The following is a 19,204-nucleotide window of genomic DNA, read 5'->3' as shown; positions in this document are numbered from 1 at the left end:
GAGTTGGGGGAGGGGCAGACGGACAAGGACAGAGAATCCTCAAGCAGACTCCCCACTGCGCATGGAGCCCGATGCAGGACTTGATCCCAGGACCCTGGGATCATGACCTGAGCTAAAATCAAGAGTCAGCTGCTTAACAGACTGAGCCACCCAGGCGCCCCAGAAGGGAACATTTTCCAACAATAAGAGATGTCCACCACAGCATGGACTGCTTACAAAGTAGAATTCTCCCTGTCCCAGATGATCCCAGTAGAGGTAGCTGTCTATCCTGGATGGAATGGAAGCAATGTTTATGACAGGAAGGATGGACTAGAAGAGAACTGAAGTCTTTTTGAATCCCAAGACCTCACTTTAGAATTTAGGCTTTTCAAGGATTAGGGGCAAGATTAAAATGAGAAGCAGAGAAGAATTTGCATATGCACGTTGGCTGACCCTTACCTGTGGCTAACAAATGTTTATCGGAACTAAAACAGTATATCTTTTCAGATGTCTGCTGAGGACATTTGGGGAAAAGGAATCTTTATGGAAGAAGGAATTTTGGTTTTAACCAGGTGCTTACTTGTGACAATGAAAACCAACAGCCAAGAATTGAGCTGGTTTCTTCTATAATATTCACAAATTATGGCTGCTCTAAATGTCTTGCTTTGAGAATTGTCTTGCTCTTAAACATGGCTTTATTTTAAAATAAATTTTAGGCTGCAGTTTTAGTTTCAGAGTGAAGAGCTTGATTATGACTCACCAAGCTATTTATAGTAGTCTCATACCAGACATTTTGTGTGCATGTGAGGGAAAGGAAAAGAGGGAGAAAGAGCTCATTTATTGCCCGGCTCATTTCTTAAAACTGAAGAAGATTGCAATTATCAAACTCTATCATGCTAACCCCAACAGAGGACTTTATATTCATTTCTCTGACTGTTCGGGTTTCATGCTCATCAGCTTCATAATTCCAAAACTGTTGATTTACCCTTAACTGGAAGAGGTGTGGTGAGAGGGATGCAGGCTTGGGGAAGTAAAGAGGCGTGCAGCTCACCTGAAAACCTCTTATGAGCATGCCAATCAGGAGATCAATTCAACCAGTATTTTCTTTTCATTAAGATGAGTCATGATGTAGCAGAAAGAGGTCTGGATGGGGTTTCAGTCTCAATTCTGCACTTAGTAACTGGGTAACTGTAGGAAGAACATCCTCTCTCTAACTCAGTTTTTCCATTTGTTAAGTGGGGATACCTAGTACCTACCTCACAGGGTTTTTAAAGGATTACGTGAAACAACCGCCCCAGATCTCAGCACTTTGTGAAACTCTCACATCCTGTAATAACATTAGGCCTCACTGTTTTCTGGAAGGTTGTTCAAGTCACCACTGTTTTACTACTATTCCTGAGGAAGAGCACCTTTCTGTTCCTGTTCACACTATTTTCTACTATGACTTTAGTTCTTGAGGTAGAGAAGCCTTCTTTCCACCCTCTCCCTTTTCGGTGACTGTAGAAAATATATTCCTGAATATCCATATCCACACACTTCCCATCTTTAATTTCCCAAAAAGGTGAATAAGGTGGCATAGTCACTGCTGGGCATGTGGTCTGCAGGGGAGATAGGGAAGCTGAGAGGGGCAAGAGTCAGAAGAAATGCTGCAGTGGTGTCAGACATGCCTGGGGATGGGAAGGGATGGAGGTGGATGGGGAAACGATGTGGCTGTGTGGAGGAGAGAAATCAGAGCTCTCACCCTTATCTGGCCGAAGTAAATGACCTTGAGTCAAGTGTCACGAGGATATCACTGAGAAAAATGTGCTCCAACTAAATCTCTGAAACCTTGTATAAAGCCATTATGGAAGTAAAACTTATTTTTTTGGCCTTAAAACATTGTTCAACAATATAATTATTTTTACATAATGATTATATCTCAATAAAAACAAAATAAGACAAAAAAAACAATTAAATATATAATTCTCTTGAACTTTATATTGACACTGAAAACTTACCTTCCAGAAAAGAGAAATCTGTTGTCTACTGTAGTCAATGTGCTGTTTCATGTACCAGACATCCAATGTCCCTGTAGGCTCTGTTTTGAAGGGGGAAAAACATATTTTTGTATACACACACACAAACACACACATATATACCCACAGATACACAGTATAAAACCTTTCAAAGGCAATTACTTATTTAATGAATAACTCTGGGAGAGTAGGATTATAGGACAATTTCAATTTTCTTCGTGCCCCAGTATTGCTTTCTTTTTGTTAAACAATGAACATGTATATTGTTGTCCATAGAAAATACAAGGTTACCTTAAAAACAAATCTTAAAAAATGATGAGGAGGAAATTAGATTGCTAATTTACTCTTAAAATATGTATTAAGAAAATAAGTCAAAGATAGTATGTGTGGTTCTTTCTTTTTTGTTGGAATGCAGAAAGAATTCTCAGCAGAAAAAGAAAACCATAAATCATAAGGAACATATTTTTTGACCCTGTAAAAATGTAAAATACAAACAATAAACTCTGGGCTCACTTCCATTCCTGAACTTACCATGTTGTGGCATAATTATTTGGTTTTATGATCATTAGGCAACGATCTACTTGAAAGGAAGGCCTATCTCATTCATCTTATCCCTCATACCTGTGCAGTGCTTAGAATGTAACAGGTTCCCAATAATTCTTTGTTAGGTGATGAATGAACGAATGGACAATTCAGGCAATATTAGCTACTTGATGCTAAAACACAGGCTGACCTAATTTAATTTGAAAAAATCAATCAAACAGATTAGAAAAGGAACTAAATAAGCAACTCCTATGTGTGTAAGAGACAGTGTGTGCACCCAAGTGAGTGGGTGAAATAGTTTTATTTCTCCCATTTTCAGATTTGTCTTGATTTATAGTCAGGGGTGGGATTCATAGAAGGAGCCCTTGAAAACAGTCTTCAACTGCACCAATGTAACTTGTCTACGCTGACACTTAGAGTGTATTGAGATGGAGCTGCACAGGGGTTCCTTCTCGAGTGGTAAGTTCCATTTAACCAGATGGAAGTTTCCAGAACATTAAGTCCCACTGGCAAAACAGAGGACAAGAAGCCAGGGAGAGGAGAAGAGAAAGAGGGAAGGGTAGGAAGCACATGCACCTGCACATACTCTGGGCAGGTCCTGTGGGGGCCCACTCACAGTTACTTCCCGTGTCCTCCTCCCCCCACCCCCTACCCCCCAGCCACGATGTACGCAGCTCTAGTGCAGTGGTTGAAGTGTGAACTCCAGAGCGAGACCATCTATGGGCAAATCCCAGCTCTGCAATCTTGAACAATGTTAACCACGTCCTTAAGCCAGTTTCCTCATCTGTTGAATGAGTGGCATAGTTCTATACGTCACATGGGGCTGTTGTGAGAATTAAATGAATAGAAGAATCCTGGTAAGCACTCAGTAAATTTAGCTGTTGCTGTTTTCTTCATTTGGAAAATGAAGAGCTGAGAACTAAAGGAGCTTGTTCGCAGTCCCAGAACTAGTAAGTGGGGAAGCCAGGTTTTGAACACTGGTCTGTTTCATCGCGTAGCCCAAGCTCTTTGCTCTGCACCCTGCAGTTACCTGGCTCTGAGAAGGCTTACAATTTCTCTACAATACTTCCACCCTCAACAGGTGCTCTTTCATGTTCTACTCTCTTCCTTTGTCACTTCCTTTTCCTGCCTCTCTCGCCCTCTTCCCTTTCTGTTTTTTTCTAAACATTCACCTATTTTCTTCCCCTCTCTTCCCACTAGCGGTAACTTCTACCCTTGCAGTGAGGACCTAAAGACAAGAAATACATTCTGAAAATGTTCTCCATCCTTCAGGATTATGAACAGTGACCCAGAAATCAAGCCTAGGACTTTTTTCCTACTAGTCCAGATGTAAAAAGGAAAAAAGCACAGGCAACAGAAGGAAAGGGGACCTGACAGTTATCAACCACTTACTATGTTCCAGGAAATATCTGGACACTTCATATACTGTACATTGTCTCATTTAATCGTCACACAATGAATTCAGGGGGTGCATGTGGCTACACCTGTTTTAGAGCTGAGGACAAGGAGGCTGACAAAAGTTAAAGATCTACAGAACACTTGGAGCTGGTAAATGGCAAAGCCAGGAGCTGAGCCCAGGTTTCACTGTTTCCAAAGACCCTGCTCTTCCATTACAGTTCACCACATTGAGCAAAGATCTGAACAAACTAGATAATCCAGACATTGACTACATAATCAGGATTTGGAAACTTGGTTGTGCTCAATGTCAAAGCCAGCTGACTCTTTAGTGCTAATGTCTCAGTTAATTACATATTGGTAAAAAATTTAAAGGAACACTCATTGCCTCATTAAAGATCTACAACCTATCAGATTACTACGGAGCTAAGAATTGAATTCTAGAATCACAGTCTCTTCAAAGGAAAAACTGCAAGTGAAACTGAAATTTTAATGGTGCCCACCTGCAGTGTTAGCCTCTATGGGAGAGAAATCATTAGCTGAATCTGTGTGAGTTTCAAAGTGTAAAATTTCATGACCAGGGGTGTTAAACCACTGCTGCTTAAAGCAACATAAAAGCTGGTATTAAAGAAAATCTTTGACATTCAACTGACACAAAATCACTTGAAGTCCTAACCTCAGTGTTATCTAACAAAGGCAGATAAAACTATTATAGGCAGGCCAGAAAAAAAAAAAAAATTCAAAGGCCAATGTTCAAGTGATTACAAAACAAATGGGCACAAATGATTAAAAATACAAATATTCAGAAATGAAAGTCAGGTCTCCTGAGATGAAACTACCTCCTATATAATAAATGGGGAAACTCTAGGGTTGAACAGAGTCCCAGTGTGGAAAAAAAACAAAGATCCTAAATTAAGCAGGAGATTGGCCTAAATGACCTTGAGGGCGCTTTCAATTCCAAAATCCCAAGATTCTGGGTTTCTATGAAACAGTATGTGTGGCAAACAGATCAAGTCAACCCATGTGCTTCTGAGATGAGCATCCATATCTAAAGCCAAGGCAAGCGCAGGAACGTGGACAAGAGCAACTGAATCACAGGTGGAAAGCAATCCCTCGGTGGAGGTTTCACAGGCAATGAGGAGGAATATAAAGATTTCCAAGAACAGTGAAAATGGGGAATTTAACACAAAGAGAATATGGAAAAGGCATTATCTTGGGAGGTTTCAGGTAGTGGACTAAAGGCAACACAGGAGAATTTTTTGATCCAAGTTATGTTCCAAGCAGGGCAAGGAAGAGATAAGGTATTTGCTGCCCTGGTTCCTTCATGAGCTCTTTTTGGGGATGATCATTTATCCAAAATCTAGGTTTAAACAATTAGATTCAAACATATCTTACAAGTATCTACTTGATTAAACAAGTTTTATTTTCAGACATTATCACCAGCTATGCCTGTAAGGGAAACACTATACAGACTCCCCCATTCCTCTTCCTACTTGATTAATGATGTTTAACACTTGGTTCATTCTCTCTTTCCACTTCTTTCTGTCACTGCTTTTACTAGTCATGAAGGGCCACCATCCACAGGTTGTTCCTTCCCGGTAGCTAGTATTGTCATTCCCTCCACCTGAGCACTTCTAATGATAGGTTTCTCTCAACTGATGTTTTTGTTTCATACTTCACTGAGCAAAAGGAAGTAATCAGGCAGGGATTCTCTCATCTTTCCACCATGGAAACCTCCAAACTTCACTATCAATTCCCAAACATAGCACCCCTACTGCCATCAAAGTTCAACCCCTTAACCTGAGTGCTGAATCCCATCCTCTCTTGCTTTATCAAGGACCTTTCCCCCACTTTACATGCATCATTAATTTCTCTCTCTCTGCTGGGACCTTATCATTACCTTGAAAATACACTGTATTTTCTGTGATCCTAACAACAAAACCAGGCAAAGCACTTCCTGATACCTCATCCTGCTCCAGCTACTGCCCTGCATCTCTGCTCTACTTTACAGAACTTCTTGAAGAGCTGTGAATTGTCCTGTGTTTAGTCTCTCACCTACAGCACCTGAGATCGTCTCCCCATCATTCTACTGACACTGCCTCTGGTTGGCAGTGAATCTGTGTTGCCAAATCTAATAGTCACTTCTTTGTTCTTATGTCTTTGGACTTCTCAGCAGCATTTGACATAGTTGGGGACTCTCTCTGTTTTTTTTTTTAAGAAACATAACTTTTTAACATTTTTTCTTAAGATTTTATTTATTTATTTGACACAGAAAGAGAGACAGCACAAGCAGGGGAAGCGGAAGGCAGAGGGAGAAGCAAGCTCCTGGCTAAGCAGAGAGCCCTACGTGGGGCTTGATCCCAGGACCCTGGGAAAATGACCTGAACCAAAGGCAAAGGCTCAACCAGCTGAGCCATCCAAGCACCCCCTAACTTTTTTTTTAAAGATTTATTTATTTATTTGAGAGAGAGTGTGTGTGCGCCAGGGGAGAGGCAGAGAGAGAGGGACAGAGTCCTAAGTAGACTCTCTGCTGAGTGCAGAGCCTGATGCAGGGCTCAATCTCATGACCCTGAGACCATGACCATGAGATCACGACCTGAGCTGAAATCAAGCATTGGATGCTTAACCAACTGCACCACCCAGGTACCCCAAGCTTTTAACATTTTTAAAATACAGGTCACAAGCAAAGAGCTTGTTTCTTGATAGAAGCGGGGAGGTTTCATCCATACTAAAACTAGTGGAGGCATTGTGCCAGAGTGCCGATGGAAGACAGATCAAGTTGCATTACAGTATATAATTTTGATTAAGCTCAGAAACAAGCAAAACTAATTATTGTTTGGAGATACATACATTTCTGAAAGCTGTGAGAAAAGTACTGATAAATGTACAGGATAATATTACCTCTGGGGAGACATGACAGAGGTAAGAATACATTGGTAACTTTATAGTATTTAAGTTGAACGGTGGGTTCATAACTGTTCATTTTGTTGTTATCCTTTGTAAGGAGAAAGTAGCTTAAACTAGGATAATCATACTGGCAACAGAAGGAATGAACAGATTTTGAATATGTTTAGGAGAGTCAAGTGCTGATATAGGGGGATGGGGGAAAAGGAGGATTTAAGTATAATTTCTTGATTTTTGACTTCAGTAATTAGGAAGGTGTTGGTGTTGTTTACTGAAATAGAACATATTGAAACCAAAGTATTTTAGAAACATTTTGCTTTGGAGAAAATGAAGTTTTTCTAGGCTATGTGAGGTTCAGAATGTCTGTTCATATCTAGGTAGGATATGGAATAGGCTACAGGAGCACAAATCTGAAGCTGTAGAGGGAGTCGAAGACTGAAACTATATTCTTTCTTTCTATCTATCTATCATCTATCTATCATCTATCTATCTATCTATCTATCTATCTATCTATCTATCATCTATCTATCTATCTATCTATCATCTATCTATCATCTATCTATCAATCATCTAACTATCTATCTTCTCTCTATCATCTGTTTGTCTAGTTTTAGAGCCATGGGACTGGATAAGGTCACCTGGGAAAAAAAGGGAGCCATAGGGATTGATACTGAGAAGAGAAAAATGACCAGCAAGGGACCAAGAACAACTGGCCAATAAAGCAGAATAAAATCCAGGAATATGAGATTTCACAGAATTCTAAAGAATCTAGTACTTCAAGGAGAAACTAGCTCCTTTCTCCTACTGCAATGACCTTGGAAACCATATGTTCCAGGTGAGGGAAGGCCAGCCACAAGATTCCCTTTGAACTTTGCATTTCTTCTTGGTGTCATATCCTTCAGGGATCTTTCCCTAATGTTCCAAAATAGACTATAAGCCCTTGAGTCTGAAGATCTGACTAGTTATCATCTATCCTAGCACCTAGGATAGTTCCTGATACACAAACACCTTCCTCACAGATCATCTAGGGAAGCGTATTTTTTTCATTGGTGTCTGCTTGAAAGGGCACAGGGAAAGCATTTCTTTCTTTGGGATAATCACCAACTTATCAAATAATTGAGCCCAGACATTGATTTCTTCCAGGATAGGTGTTGGGCTTAGAAGGGACCAAAAAAAGAAAGGAGGGCAGGGACTGTCATTGGATCTCAAACATAACATTTTCCTTCTAATGAAAATGTTTGCATGCAAGTCTCTTTCAAAGGCTAAGAATGTTTCATTCTCATTTTCTCAAGCATTAAGCAGAAAGACACAAATATGATATATTCAAGTTTAGCTAGTTTAGGAGTCAGCAAATTACGGCCTGTGGGCCAAATCTGTTCCCTATTTTGGTACAACCTGTGGCCTAACAATGGTTTTTACTTTTTGTTTTTACATTTTTAAGTGGTTGAACGCAAACAGAAGAATAATTTTTCTTGATATATGAAAATTACATAAAATTCAAATTTCAGTGTCCATAAATAAGGTTTTATGGGAACATAGCTTTGTCTACATATTTATACACTGTCATTGGCTGCTTGCACACTGTAATAGCAGATTTTAGTACTTGTGACAGAGATATGGTCTGCAAAGCTGACAATATTTACTGTCTAGACCTTTACAGCAAATGTTTGCTGACCCCTACGCTAGACTGTTATGAAGTACTTGCTAACCAAAATGGTAAAATAACCTCTAGCATTTAATTGGCCTTGTCAGAGCCAGGTAACTGAAGGGTGCAAAGCAAAGAGCTTGGGCTATGCAATGAACAGACCAGTGTTCAAAACCTGGCTTCTCTACTTACTAGTTCTGGAACCTTGAACAAGCTCCTTTTCAAATGAAGAAAACAACAGCTAAATTTACTGAATGCTTACCATGGGTCAGGGTCCTTCTCTTCATTTAAATTAACCCATCTTGGCAATATTTCAGAATTACAAAAGACTGAGTGAATTGCCTAGCGTCTCAACTTGAGAAGGGGTGGTTGCAACTGGTAACCCTGCATTTTTTCCCCTTTGGGGATCTCTCACCAATCATCCATGCTGTCACCTATGATGGGGGAGGGCTACTCCTTTACTGCTCTGGCATGAGTTTGAGCATGTAACATTTCCTTTATTAATTGTCCATAGTAGAGTATAAGTTTCAAAACATGTAAATAAGACTTTAAAAATGGTGAATGAGCAGACAGAAACACCTAATTGATACCACAGCTCTAAGGAATGGCCTGTTCATCTTTATTTTGCAGTCTCCTCCTGGGTGCTCTGAGTGGTGAGGGAATCACTTTCCCCTAACACCTGGGCATATTCTCAGGCTTGTCTGGAGGCCATGCAGATCAAAATCAAGAATGTTTTTCCACTACAGTCAAAATATGGTTGCTCAGTTCCCAGAATCAGGCCTGCTTTTGATAGATACTAACTGAGGGATTGTCCTCCTCAACAAAGGAAAGCAAGTTCTTTCCTCCTCCTTTTCATTTAGTGGCCATTTAAAAAGTGTGTTTCATGGAGGACCATGACAGAAGTTGAATTTAATGACATAGGAAAGGGCCATATGGAGTAAATAAAGCCCTCATTCTCTGCTGACATGATCTAAATAACTGTGCCCAATCCACCAGGAGATAACATTGATCTCAGTTTTGAGCAGCAAAGGTTGCAAAGAGCTCTATCGTAAGGTCATTCACAGTTTTAAAAACTAAAAAAAAAAAAAAAAAAAAAAAAAGCTTACTAGTAATTTTTTCAAATGCCAAGTTACATATGCATACACAGTCAAAAGTTGAAAAGGAAGAAGTGCTAAAAAAAATTCACACCTTTTAGGTGACATCAGTTGGTGTTTCATAAAGAAACTGATGACAGAAACAGCGGTAAGGGGTGAAAACCATGCTGCTCAGAGTAAGAGGGAAGAGGCCTTGCATAAACCCACAGAAAGATCAAACATGACAAGGGAAATGCAGACACTGAAAGGAAGCCAGCAGAGCTTGGTAAACGTGATACCTCGGAGGATGGGTTTCTTCACAAACCCCTGCGATTACTCTGAACGAGCCAGTTCCTTGGTTCAATTCATAACTGTCCATGAGTTCACAACCATGACAAGCTGCTGTACTCATTGTTATGATAGTGGTTTGTTTTAGGGGCTGTGAGGAAGTTACTGTCCTACCTTGGAGGGTTTTTAATTCAACAGATAGACATAAAAAAAAAAAAATCCTCTTCACACATCTCCAACAGCTCATTACTAAATGTCAGTAAGAATGACAAGAATTCACAAGCCCAGTTTCCTTGGTTTATAGTTAAGCCTAATGTGATAGAACTTAAAAAGTTCTCAGCCTATTTACTACCTTGGCCTTGGACATAAAATATGGATCATTTTCAAAAATTTTATCTGTAAGGCATATAAACAAAGTCTAATCCATGAGGTACTTAAAAAATACATTACTTTGACTATGTGTAATAAAATTATAAAAAGAGTAAGCTCTGGATTATAAAAATGACAAACATTTAAATGGGGAACAAGTGGCTCAACATTAATTTAAGAGATCTGCATCATAAAATGAGAGGGAATGAATTATAATTTGTTGGGTGGATTTATTTTAAAATATTTTTTAAAATACAGAAATGCAATTGACAGAAGAAAGGAAGAATACACAATTATACTACAATTTGTATATTGGGTATTATATCTTATTAATAAACACTTTGGGTCCTTGAAAGTCATTGGGGTATCACTGATAAGTGTCATCAGCACTCAAAGGCCATTAGCAGCTCACGGAAAATGAATGTAACTTATGAGACTAACTTACAGGCACACATATCCATAAATTTTACAAATAAACACTTAGATTTTGAGAAAATCTAAGTACTAATGTGAGACATTAGTACTTCAGAATCTCCACATAATATAAGCAATGGATTATATGACAATAATTTCTTTTCTGAGCCAAATTTACAGATCGAGAAAAATTGTATAGTATGTCACTAAATGAGTGCTGAGTGCTGTTAAAAACTCTCACTCAGATGGCTTCTTCTTGTGTATCCAAAGATTTGCTAATATTGGCATAAAGCTCATACAGGTAATTTTGCTCCAATAAAATGTTTGGTTGCACCTTCGTAAGTTGTCTTCCCTATACTTGCCAAAAAGAAAAGCCCGTCAGACTGAGAATTATATTTGATATCCTTTCCATAGCTATGGGCAATCTGGTGGCCCTCATTGGAGCAACAAGTATCAGAGGCGTGATGAGCTGCAGTGCCATGATGTTTGGAGGAGACAGGATTGCTGGATGTTAACCTTTATTTAAAATGTTATGTCTCCAGAGGACACCTTCTTTCAAGCTTTTAATTTTCATAGAAAATTATTTTTCATAGAAAAATTTTTCATAGAAAAATGTATCAAGTTTTAACTTTCACAAAGATATGAAATTACTGGTTATGGTTTTGTGGAATGAGAATTCCTGAGATAGGAAGAGAAACAGAAATGGAGTTATAACTAAACATTACTGAAGCATCAGCTTGTAACCAATATGACAACATGTAACAAGCAAGAGTAGGACTTGACTGCCTGTTAAAAATTGCCTAGCAATATAAACATATCGCCCTGGACAATTACAGTACTTAAGCTAATGTCAAATTGACTTATTAATTAATGCACTCATTTAATGCATTAAATTAACTTGTTGGTTCAGTACCAGTACTTTAGAGATCCTATTCCAAGGAAATCCTTATATCTTCCTCTCCCCCTCCTGTCTCTCCTCCCTCTCCTCCCACTCCCCTCTTTAAAACACATACCTTCTTCTGGTGTTTGTGTTCTCAATGATTCACTCCAATCACTCCAACTACCTTTAAATAGATGTAGCTTAGAGGAAATCTGAAATTCATACTCTGTAAATGGTTTCAGGTCCAGCAAATCATGTCTTCCCTTGGCATTTGTAGCATTGACCTTGAATCAGACAAGATTTTTTTAAAGAGGTCTATTAAAATTAAAATAAAGAATTTTAACACACATAGGCAAGAAACTTGAGTAGATAACCCTTTCTATTTTTTAGATCTGTCATTCATTGAGAAGACAATGACAGGGTTATTGAATACCAATGATGTCAATCTGAATTAGCTTCTCATAAAAACAAACTCTGGGGTCTAGGAACCCATCTATAAAAGCCCCAAGGGGGATCCTGAAACAAGCTGAAAAATACCATTTTTCAGAAAAGCCTTGGAGAATTTTCCAGAGATTATCTTTTATTTGGTCACAATTACAATGTGATAAATGATTTTTTTTTTAAGATCTTATTTATTTGAGAGAGAAAGAGAGCAAGAGAGAGCAAGCATGAGCAAGGGTAGGAGCAGAGGGAGAGGGATAAGCAGACTCCCTGCTGAGCAGAGATCAGAGCTCGATCTCAGGACCCCAGAATCATGACCCGAACTGAAGGCAGATGCTTAACTAAATGAACCACCCAGGAGCCCCCAATGTGATAAATGTTTTAACACAGACATAGAACTGGCTTCAGAAAGAAAATTTTAATTATATTAAAAACTTAATTACTATATTTCTCCTGAGTTTCAGCTATATGTGGAAGTTACATTTTGTTATTATTATAAGCCTTTATATTTTACAAAATACTAAGAGGAATTATAATCTTAAAATCTAATTATAAAGAAATTAATGTCTAATATGAAATCAAAGTGTGCATCTTTATCTTTGAAATATTAAATTCCATATAAGTCTAAACAGACATTCCCTAATATTCCTCTTTTGAGTATGTTTAAAAAATTACTAAAAAGTCATACAGAGGGAGGGGTAGCATAACAAGGTGAAATGAATCCTTTACTAGCAATAAATCACAGAAAATTAATATTGGTTTGCAGAAGCCTGTGGCTAAAAACATTTTAGAATCAGGCATGCCTGGGTGGCTCATTCGGCTGGGCGTTTGCCTTTGGCTCAGGTCATGATCCCAGGGTCCTGAGATCGAGTCCAGTATTGGGCTCCTTGCTCAGAGGAGAGCCTGCTTCTCCTTCTGCTTGTGCTCTCTCTTTCTCTCCAATAAATAAATAAAATCTTCAAAAAAAACTTCAGAATCAGTGATCAAAATTCAAGATATTTATTAGCAAACAGAGGTGTATATGACTATCTGATCCATCTCAAGTGTGTACTTCAGGGCTAAATATTCTCAAACCCAGTACTTTGCTGGCATGAAAAGAGAGAGATCTGTGCAGTGATATTAAGAGCCCCTCCCTGATTTTTCCTTTTACTCTCAAAACCATTACCATTTTCCAGGACCCGCTGCTGTTGGGCCGATACCTGAGTCGATTAAGCAGCACCAGCCCCTCATCGCTCCACTGAAGGATACATCTGCTCACAGAAGCGTTTACACATTTGATTCTGATATCCCATGGAGGAAGAGGCCTCACTGGTAATCAGGACAAACAAAAAAAGTGTGATTCAGGCTCCACAATCGGGAATAACCTTTGTTTTGACATGAGCTAGAAAGAATTGAACAAAACTCATTTCAAAGATACATGACCACTAAAGTTGGTGAAATATATAAGAGAGAAACCCCTGGCTTTTCAGAGAAGAAAAAGTTTGATTCACTACGAAATAACTAAAATAATTCTCCTTAATCTACCTTCATTTTTACCAAATAAACTACCTCCAACATTAGTGATAGTGTCGACTGCATTTAATCCAATGTATCAAGAAAACCAATGTGCCAAACTTGAGAGTTCCAATGACTGAGAAGGCAGAGGTGGCTAGCCGTGATCACCTCTCCGAAAGGGAAGAAACATTGGTAGGAAAAGGTCATATGGAAGGGGCAGAGGAACAGAGAACACAGGAAAAGAATAAAAGGGAAGGAAGGTTCCTTACAGAGGAAGAGTCAATGTGAAGAAATAGAAGGTAAGATGAGGAGAAGTGTGATAGGAAAATGTATGGTAAATGCCTATGACAAGACTCATAGCAGTATGTGTGCAAAGAGGTGCTGTGGGAAGAGGGCAGAGACATGCACAGTATAAGCCAGAACTTAAGGCAGGCCAGAAGCCCAGTCCTACCTGGAATGGTCAGAACTTGGGGATGCTTGAGATGGGCCTCTGATTCAACTGGGCTAATTATATTTGCTCAGAAATGTGCTGGGACTGGCTCACTCCAGCCCCCAAGGTGATGAGAGGAATGGATGTAGGTATTCTCAGAGCGAGATGCATTTAATGTACCTGGATACACTTTATTGATAGTTGACACCTCTGCTCTGGCCCAGCAGGCCTACAGGTGGCCCATCTCAGAACAGTGGGGTAACCATGGGGGTAAAAAGACACCTGTGCCAAGGAATGCCTACACTGAGCTTTATGAATAACCTTGCAGAACCCTGTCCTCACGCAAGTGGTATCACTGGCAGCTAGAGCCTCCATAGGACTGAGCTCTTTTTTCTCCAATGGAGAGAATAATGTTGAATATTCCATTTTGTACGACTATCTCTATAAAGTTCTAGGATCATGCACTCTTTCACTTGCATCAAAGTCATATCTATTCCTTGTGACACTGTCCCTTTTGAAACAATCACGTATAGAACATTCAAGTGATTTTTATTTTTTTATTTATTTTTTTTAAAAGATTTTATTTATTTATTCGACAGAGATAAAGACAGCCTGCGAGAGAGGGAACACAAGCAGGGGGAGTGGGAGAGGAAGAAGCAGGCTCATAGCAGAGGAGCCTGATGTGGGGCTCGATCCCATAACGCTGGGATCACGCCCTGAGCCGAAGGCAGACAATTAACCACTGTGCCACTCAGGCGCCCCTCAAGTGATTTTTAAAATAACGTTCATATACCAATGAATGATACCTACAAAAAGTGAAATAAAATGTACCTATGTCCAAGAATGTAAATGTGGATGGAAACGAAGAAGCATTTCCCAGTCTATTGGTAGCAGTGACCTTGGCTGTGTAGCTGGATTCAGGCAATTCAGGGGTTAGGTTGACTCCAAGGTCCAAATGGTCACAATAATGACCATTACATTGCTTCTGCCATGTTAAATTTTTTGGTCCATTTAACCTGTAAATAAAAGACAATTGTGTTTAGCAAGATCCTTTATGAGCTACTTGCTCCTTCTAGTACAAAGGAATAGAAAATTCAAATATTTTAAATTCTAGACATTTTGTTAAGGTTAGTCTTATTACTAGGGGATACATTATGGGAATATTTGTATTCTATGGTCATAAATGGGACTATATTTTCTCCCCTTTCCCCTTTTTTGGTAGGATTGAGACTTTCTGATGTTCATGTAGATAAGTAACCAGACCTACACTACTTAAATTCCCAAAACCCTGGCTGGAATCCTGGCTCCTTAGGGCAGATCTAATTGTTATACAAAGGATCCATGGCCAGCTAGGCATTTTCTGCACAGAAGGGCCAGCTTCTAGTACAGACTGGAACCCTGCGCTCCACGTCCTTTCCCCATTTCCTGCTCACTTAGCTGGCAAACCAGCTGGATCTTCGGATGGGATTATGGGATCAACTCCAGGGAACAGACTCTCCCAGACTCTCCTTTGTGTGGACTTTCAGGTCAGGCAAAGGTGCTTTAAAAAGAAACTCCTCCAAAGCTAACGGAAAGCTACCACAAGAATGAGTCTATTTATATATTATGACCCCAAGAGTCTGCAACTACAAAACAGGGAAAGGCTATAATGCAGCCAGTTTAACCCTCTCAGAGCAGGGAGGGATATCCATAACATGGGCCTCAGCTGCCCTGAAGAGAATTCCAAGTTAAATCTCAGATCCAAGACCTTAGTTCTCACACTCTAGCTGAAATGGGTCAGTTTTATTGATGAACCCTAGACTTTTCTTTTCTTTTCTTTTTTTTTAAGTACCTAATTACCTAGAAGTGTCTATTGCTTCTTCTCTCCGGTAAAAATAAAACTGTTAGATATTTCCAAGTGTAGTTTAAGATAATACCTACAAACCAGCTGCAAAAATATAGTCTCTCACTTACTGTAAAGTATATGTAGTATATAGATAGGTGTCTCTTCCTCTGTCCCAGGTGCAGTTCACAGTCCCACGTTCTCCCTTCTGTATACAAGATAAGTTTTGAGGCTGTTCTGGAACAACTTTAAAAACAAAATGCAAAACCTCATATTTTAAACAGCACACAGTTAATATCTCAATCACTTTGTTATTATTTTGCAATAAGAAAACAATACTTCCCCTATGTCTAGATTTCATCACGTTCAAATTTGCTTCCAAGGCATGAATGTCATCTTTTTTTTTTTTTAAAGATTTTATTTATTTATTTATTCAACAGAGATAGAGACAGCCAGCGAGGAAGGGAACACAAGCAGGGGGAGTGGAAGAGGAAGAAGCAGGCTCATAGCAGAGGAGCCTGATGTGGGGCTCGATCCCACAACGCTGGGATCACGCCCTGAACTGAAGGCAGACGGTTAACCGCTGTGCCACCCAGGCGCCCCATGAATGTCTTCTAATAACAACAGTGAATATGGATCAAACGCTACATGCCAAGTCCTATGCATTATATGAGGTTTTTCTCAATGAAGCATCACAGCAGCTCCATAAAGTATTTATTGTTATTATCCTCAATTTATCGAAGAGGAAACTAAGACTTAGAGGATAACTATCTTGTCCCAAATTACAAAACTGTGAAGAGGCAGACTCAGGGCTCCAGCCCAGGAGTAGCTGATTTGAGTCCGAGGCTTTTACCACCACATTCCCCCATTCTCCCTGACAGGTGAACATCCAATGCTAGCTCCATTACCACTGGTGATGATGAGTTTATTTAGAGTGAAGTCCATTCAAATATTAGACACCTCTAAAGATTAGGGTCTCTTCCTCTTCATAGACCTGATATTTGCTGCCAAGACATTTTACCCACTGGCCCTAGGCGTGTCCTACTGGGCTGTACCAGCTAAACCTAATTTCTGCAGCATCACCTGGAACACTTTATGAATTTTTATAAACTGATTCTTTATGTACGTGGACACTGAGAACCTTCCATGGGCTGGGCATAGTGCTAGCTATGGACACACAAAAGTGTACAAGGCAGGCCAGGTCCCTTCTATCAAAGGTGTGTATTTGTAAATTAAGCCATTTTATAGTCAGATGTAAACCCAAAGCTAGGAGTTTCTTAGATTTAGTGGAGGTAAGAGAAAATACTGTTACTCATTCATCTCATTCTATTCTAATACTGAGACCCACATGTAAGAGTTGTTTCATTTGGGTGAGATAAGACAATTATACCACTGAAGTCCTAGATATTGTCTGTACCAAAAAACAAAAAACAACCACCTGTAATTGGTAGAATAAATGGCTTTTTTTTTTGTCTTTAGCAAACATCACAGACCCAGGCACAATAATTGCCCGCTATGTGACAGTGGACAGATTAACTTCTCAGAAGTCGAGTTTCTTCATCTATAAAATGGGTATAATACTAGGTAGCTCATGTAGTTTTGTTTAATGAAATAATAAACTTTCTTTTCCTGAAAGAAGACTCTTTCATATATATATATATATATATATATATATATATACACACACACACACACACACATATACATGTATATGAAATATGTATATCTTATATTGAATATATATGAACTATATATACACACACACACACTCGCACTCTGTATACACTGTATACAGTTCCCTGGGAAAGGGTTCAGGGAAGGAAATGTTTTGAGCATGGTTAAATGTATATATACACTGTATATATCTGTATACATAACTACTTATGAGGGATCCACTTAGACTACCACATTAACTTCTCACTTTCTATACAACTTTTTTTTTTTTTTTATCTTGGAGCCAGTAAAAAACTGTCTTGTTCTTCCATTAGTTTTCTTATTATTAATATAATTCCAAACTCTCAAGCCAATTATCTGAACCACTGTTCAAATATTCACATGCTGTTTCATTTGCCCGAAGACCTCTTTCTTGGGGCTTTGGGAACTATCCAACAAGACAGGTTTGCCTCCATGCCTGGTACACAGCTGTTATTCTGATATTGCCAGCCCTTAGTATAACGGAAATGCCTTCATTTTCCAGCGTTTGATCTCCTGTTTCTTAAATTCAATTCTTTCTTCTCCCCTGATTTAATTATATGTGGAGGTGGGGTACATCCTCCAGTAATTCCCTGGAAAAGGGTACAGGGAGGAAATATTTTGAACATGATTAAAAATGTCTTTATTCTACCCTCACACCTGACTGATACTTTGGCTGAGTACTGAATTCTAAATTGAAAAGAATTTTCATCCAGGATTTTGGATGCAATGCTCTGCTGTCTTCTACATTCTAGGGTGCTGTTAAGAAGCCTGAAGCCAGGGGGGCACCTGGGTGGCACAGTGGTTAAGCGTATGCCTTCGGCTCAGGGCGTGATCCCGGCGTTATGGAATCGAGCCCCACATCAGGCTCTTCCGCTATGAGCCTGTTTCTTCCTCTCCCACTCCCCCTGCTTGTGTTCCCGCTCTCGCTGGCTGTCTCTATCTCTGTCGAATAAATATATAAAATCTTAAATAAAAAATAAAAAATAAAAATAAAAAATAAAAAAAAAAAGAAGCCTGAAGCCAGGGACACCTGGGTGGCTCAGTTGGTTGAGCATCTGCCTTTGGCTCAGGTCATGATCCTGGGTCCTGGGATTGAGTCCTGCATCAGGAAGGGCTCCTTGCTCAGCGGGGAGCCTGCTTCTCCCTCTGCCTGCTCTGTCTACTCTGCCTGCTGTTTTCTTGCTTGTGCCCTCTCTCTCTGACAAATAAATAAAATCTTAAAAAAAAAAAAAAAGCCTGAAGCCATTTTGATTCCTGAACCACTGTTTATAATTTTCAGAGGATTGTAAAATCTTTTCTTTGTCCCCACTCTTCTGAATTTTCACAAAGTTATGCTTAATGAGGATCTATTCTCTTCTGGATTCTCAGAGTTCATACATTCTGGGAACTAATATCCTTCAGTTTGGGAAATAGTCTTGAATTATTTCTCTGTTGATTCTCTTCTGTGTTTTCCTTCCTAAAAATCCCCAGTTTTTATAGGTTGGATCTTCTTCTAATTTTATACATTATCTTCTATATTTTTAAGCTCTTGGTCTTTCTGCTCTACTCTCAAGGAAAAACCTCCTCAGTGTATATATCTACCCTCCTATTAAGTTTTTCATTTATCTTCAGGGGCAATGTTTTATATTCTCTGAGTATTTTCTTTCCACACACCATCCTTTTTTTGTTCTGTATGCAGTAGTTTCTTGTAATTTTCTGAGGGTATCAAGGATAGTTTCTGTTTTTTAACATTTCTTCTCCCTGAATACACTCTATTTCTTCCACCTAGCTTATATGCTTTGTTCCTATGTTTGTTCTGGTTTCTATCTTTCATAGTA

At 39.2% G+C, this 19,204-nt stretch overlaps 1 protein-coding gene across 4 annotated transcripts in view; it reads right to left on the bottom strand.

The window, feature by feature from the left end:
- Positions 1–19,204, bottom strand: part of IL12RB2 (interleukin 12 receptor subunit beta 2) — a 74,960-nt gene that overhangs the window by 37,658 nt on the left and 18,098 nt on the right. For all 4 annotated transcript variants that reach the window (XM_034653652.1, XM_034653651.1, XM_011228353.3 and 1 more), the window contains exons 4-8: positions 15,824–15,938; positions 14,702–14,886; positions 13,112–13,254; positions 11,639–11,789; positions 1,977–2,056 (exon numbers count right to left, since the gene is read on the bottom strand). In XM_034653652.1, coding sequence (XP_034509543.1) covers positions 1,977–2,056; positions 11,639–11,789; positions 13,112–13,254; positions 14,702–14,886; positions 15,824–15,938 — 674 coding nt within the window. The remainder of the gene's footprint in view (positions 1–1,976; positions 2,057–11,638; positions 11,790–13,111; positions 13,255–14,701; positions 14,887–15,823; positions 15,939–19,204) is intronic.

This window comes from Ailuropoda melanoleuca, chromosome 2, assembly GCF_002007445.2.
Source record: "Ailuropoda melanoleuca isolate Jingjing chromosome 2, ASM200744v2, whole genome shotgun sequence".
Classification (NCBI taxonomy): Eukaryota; Metazoa; Chordata; class Mammalia; order Carnivora; family Ursidae; genus Ailuropoda; species Ailuropoda melanoleuca.
This window is presented reverse-complemented; position numbering and strand designations above follow the sequence as displayed.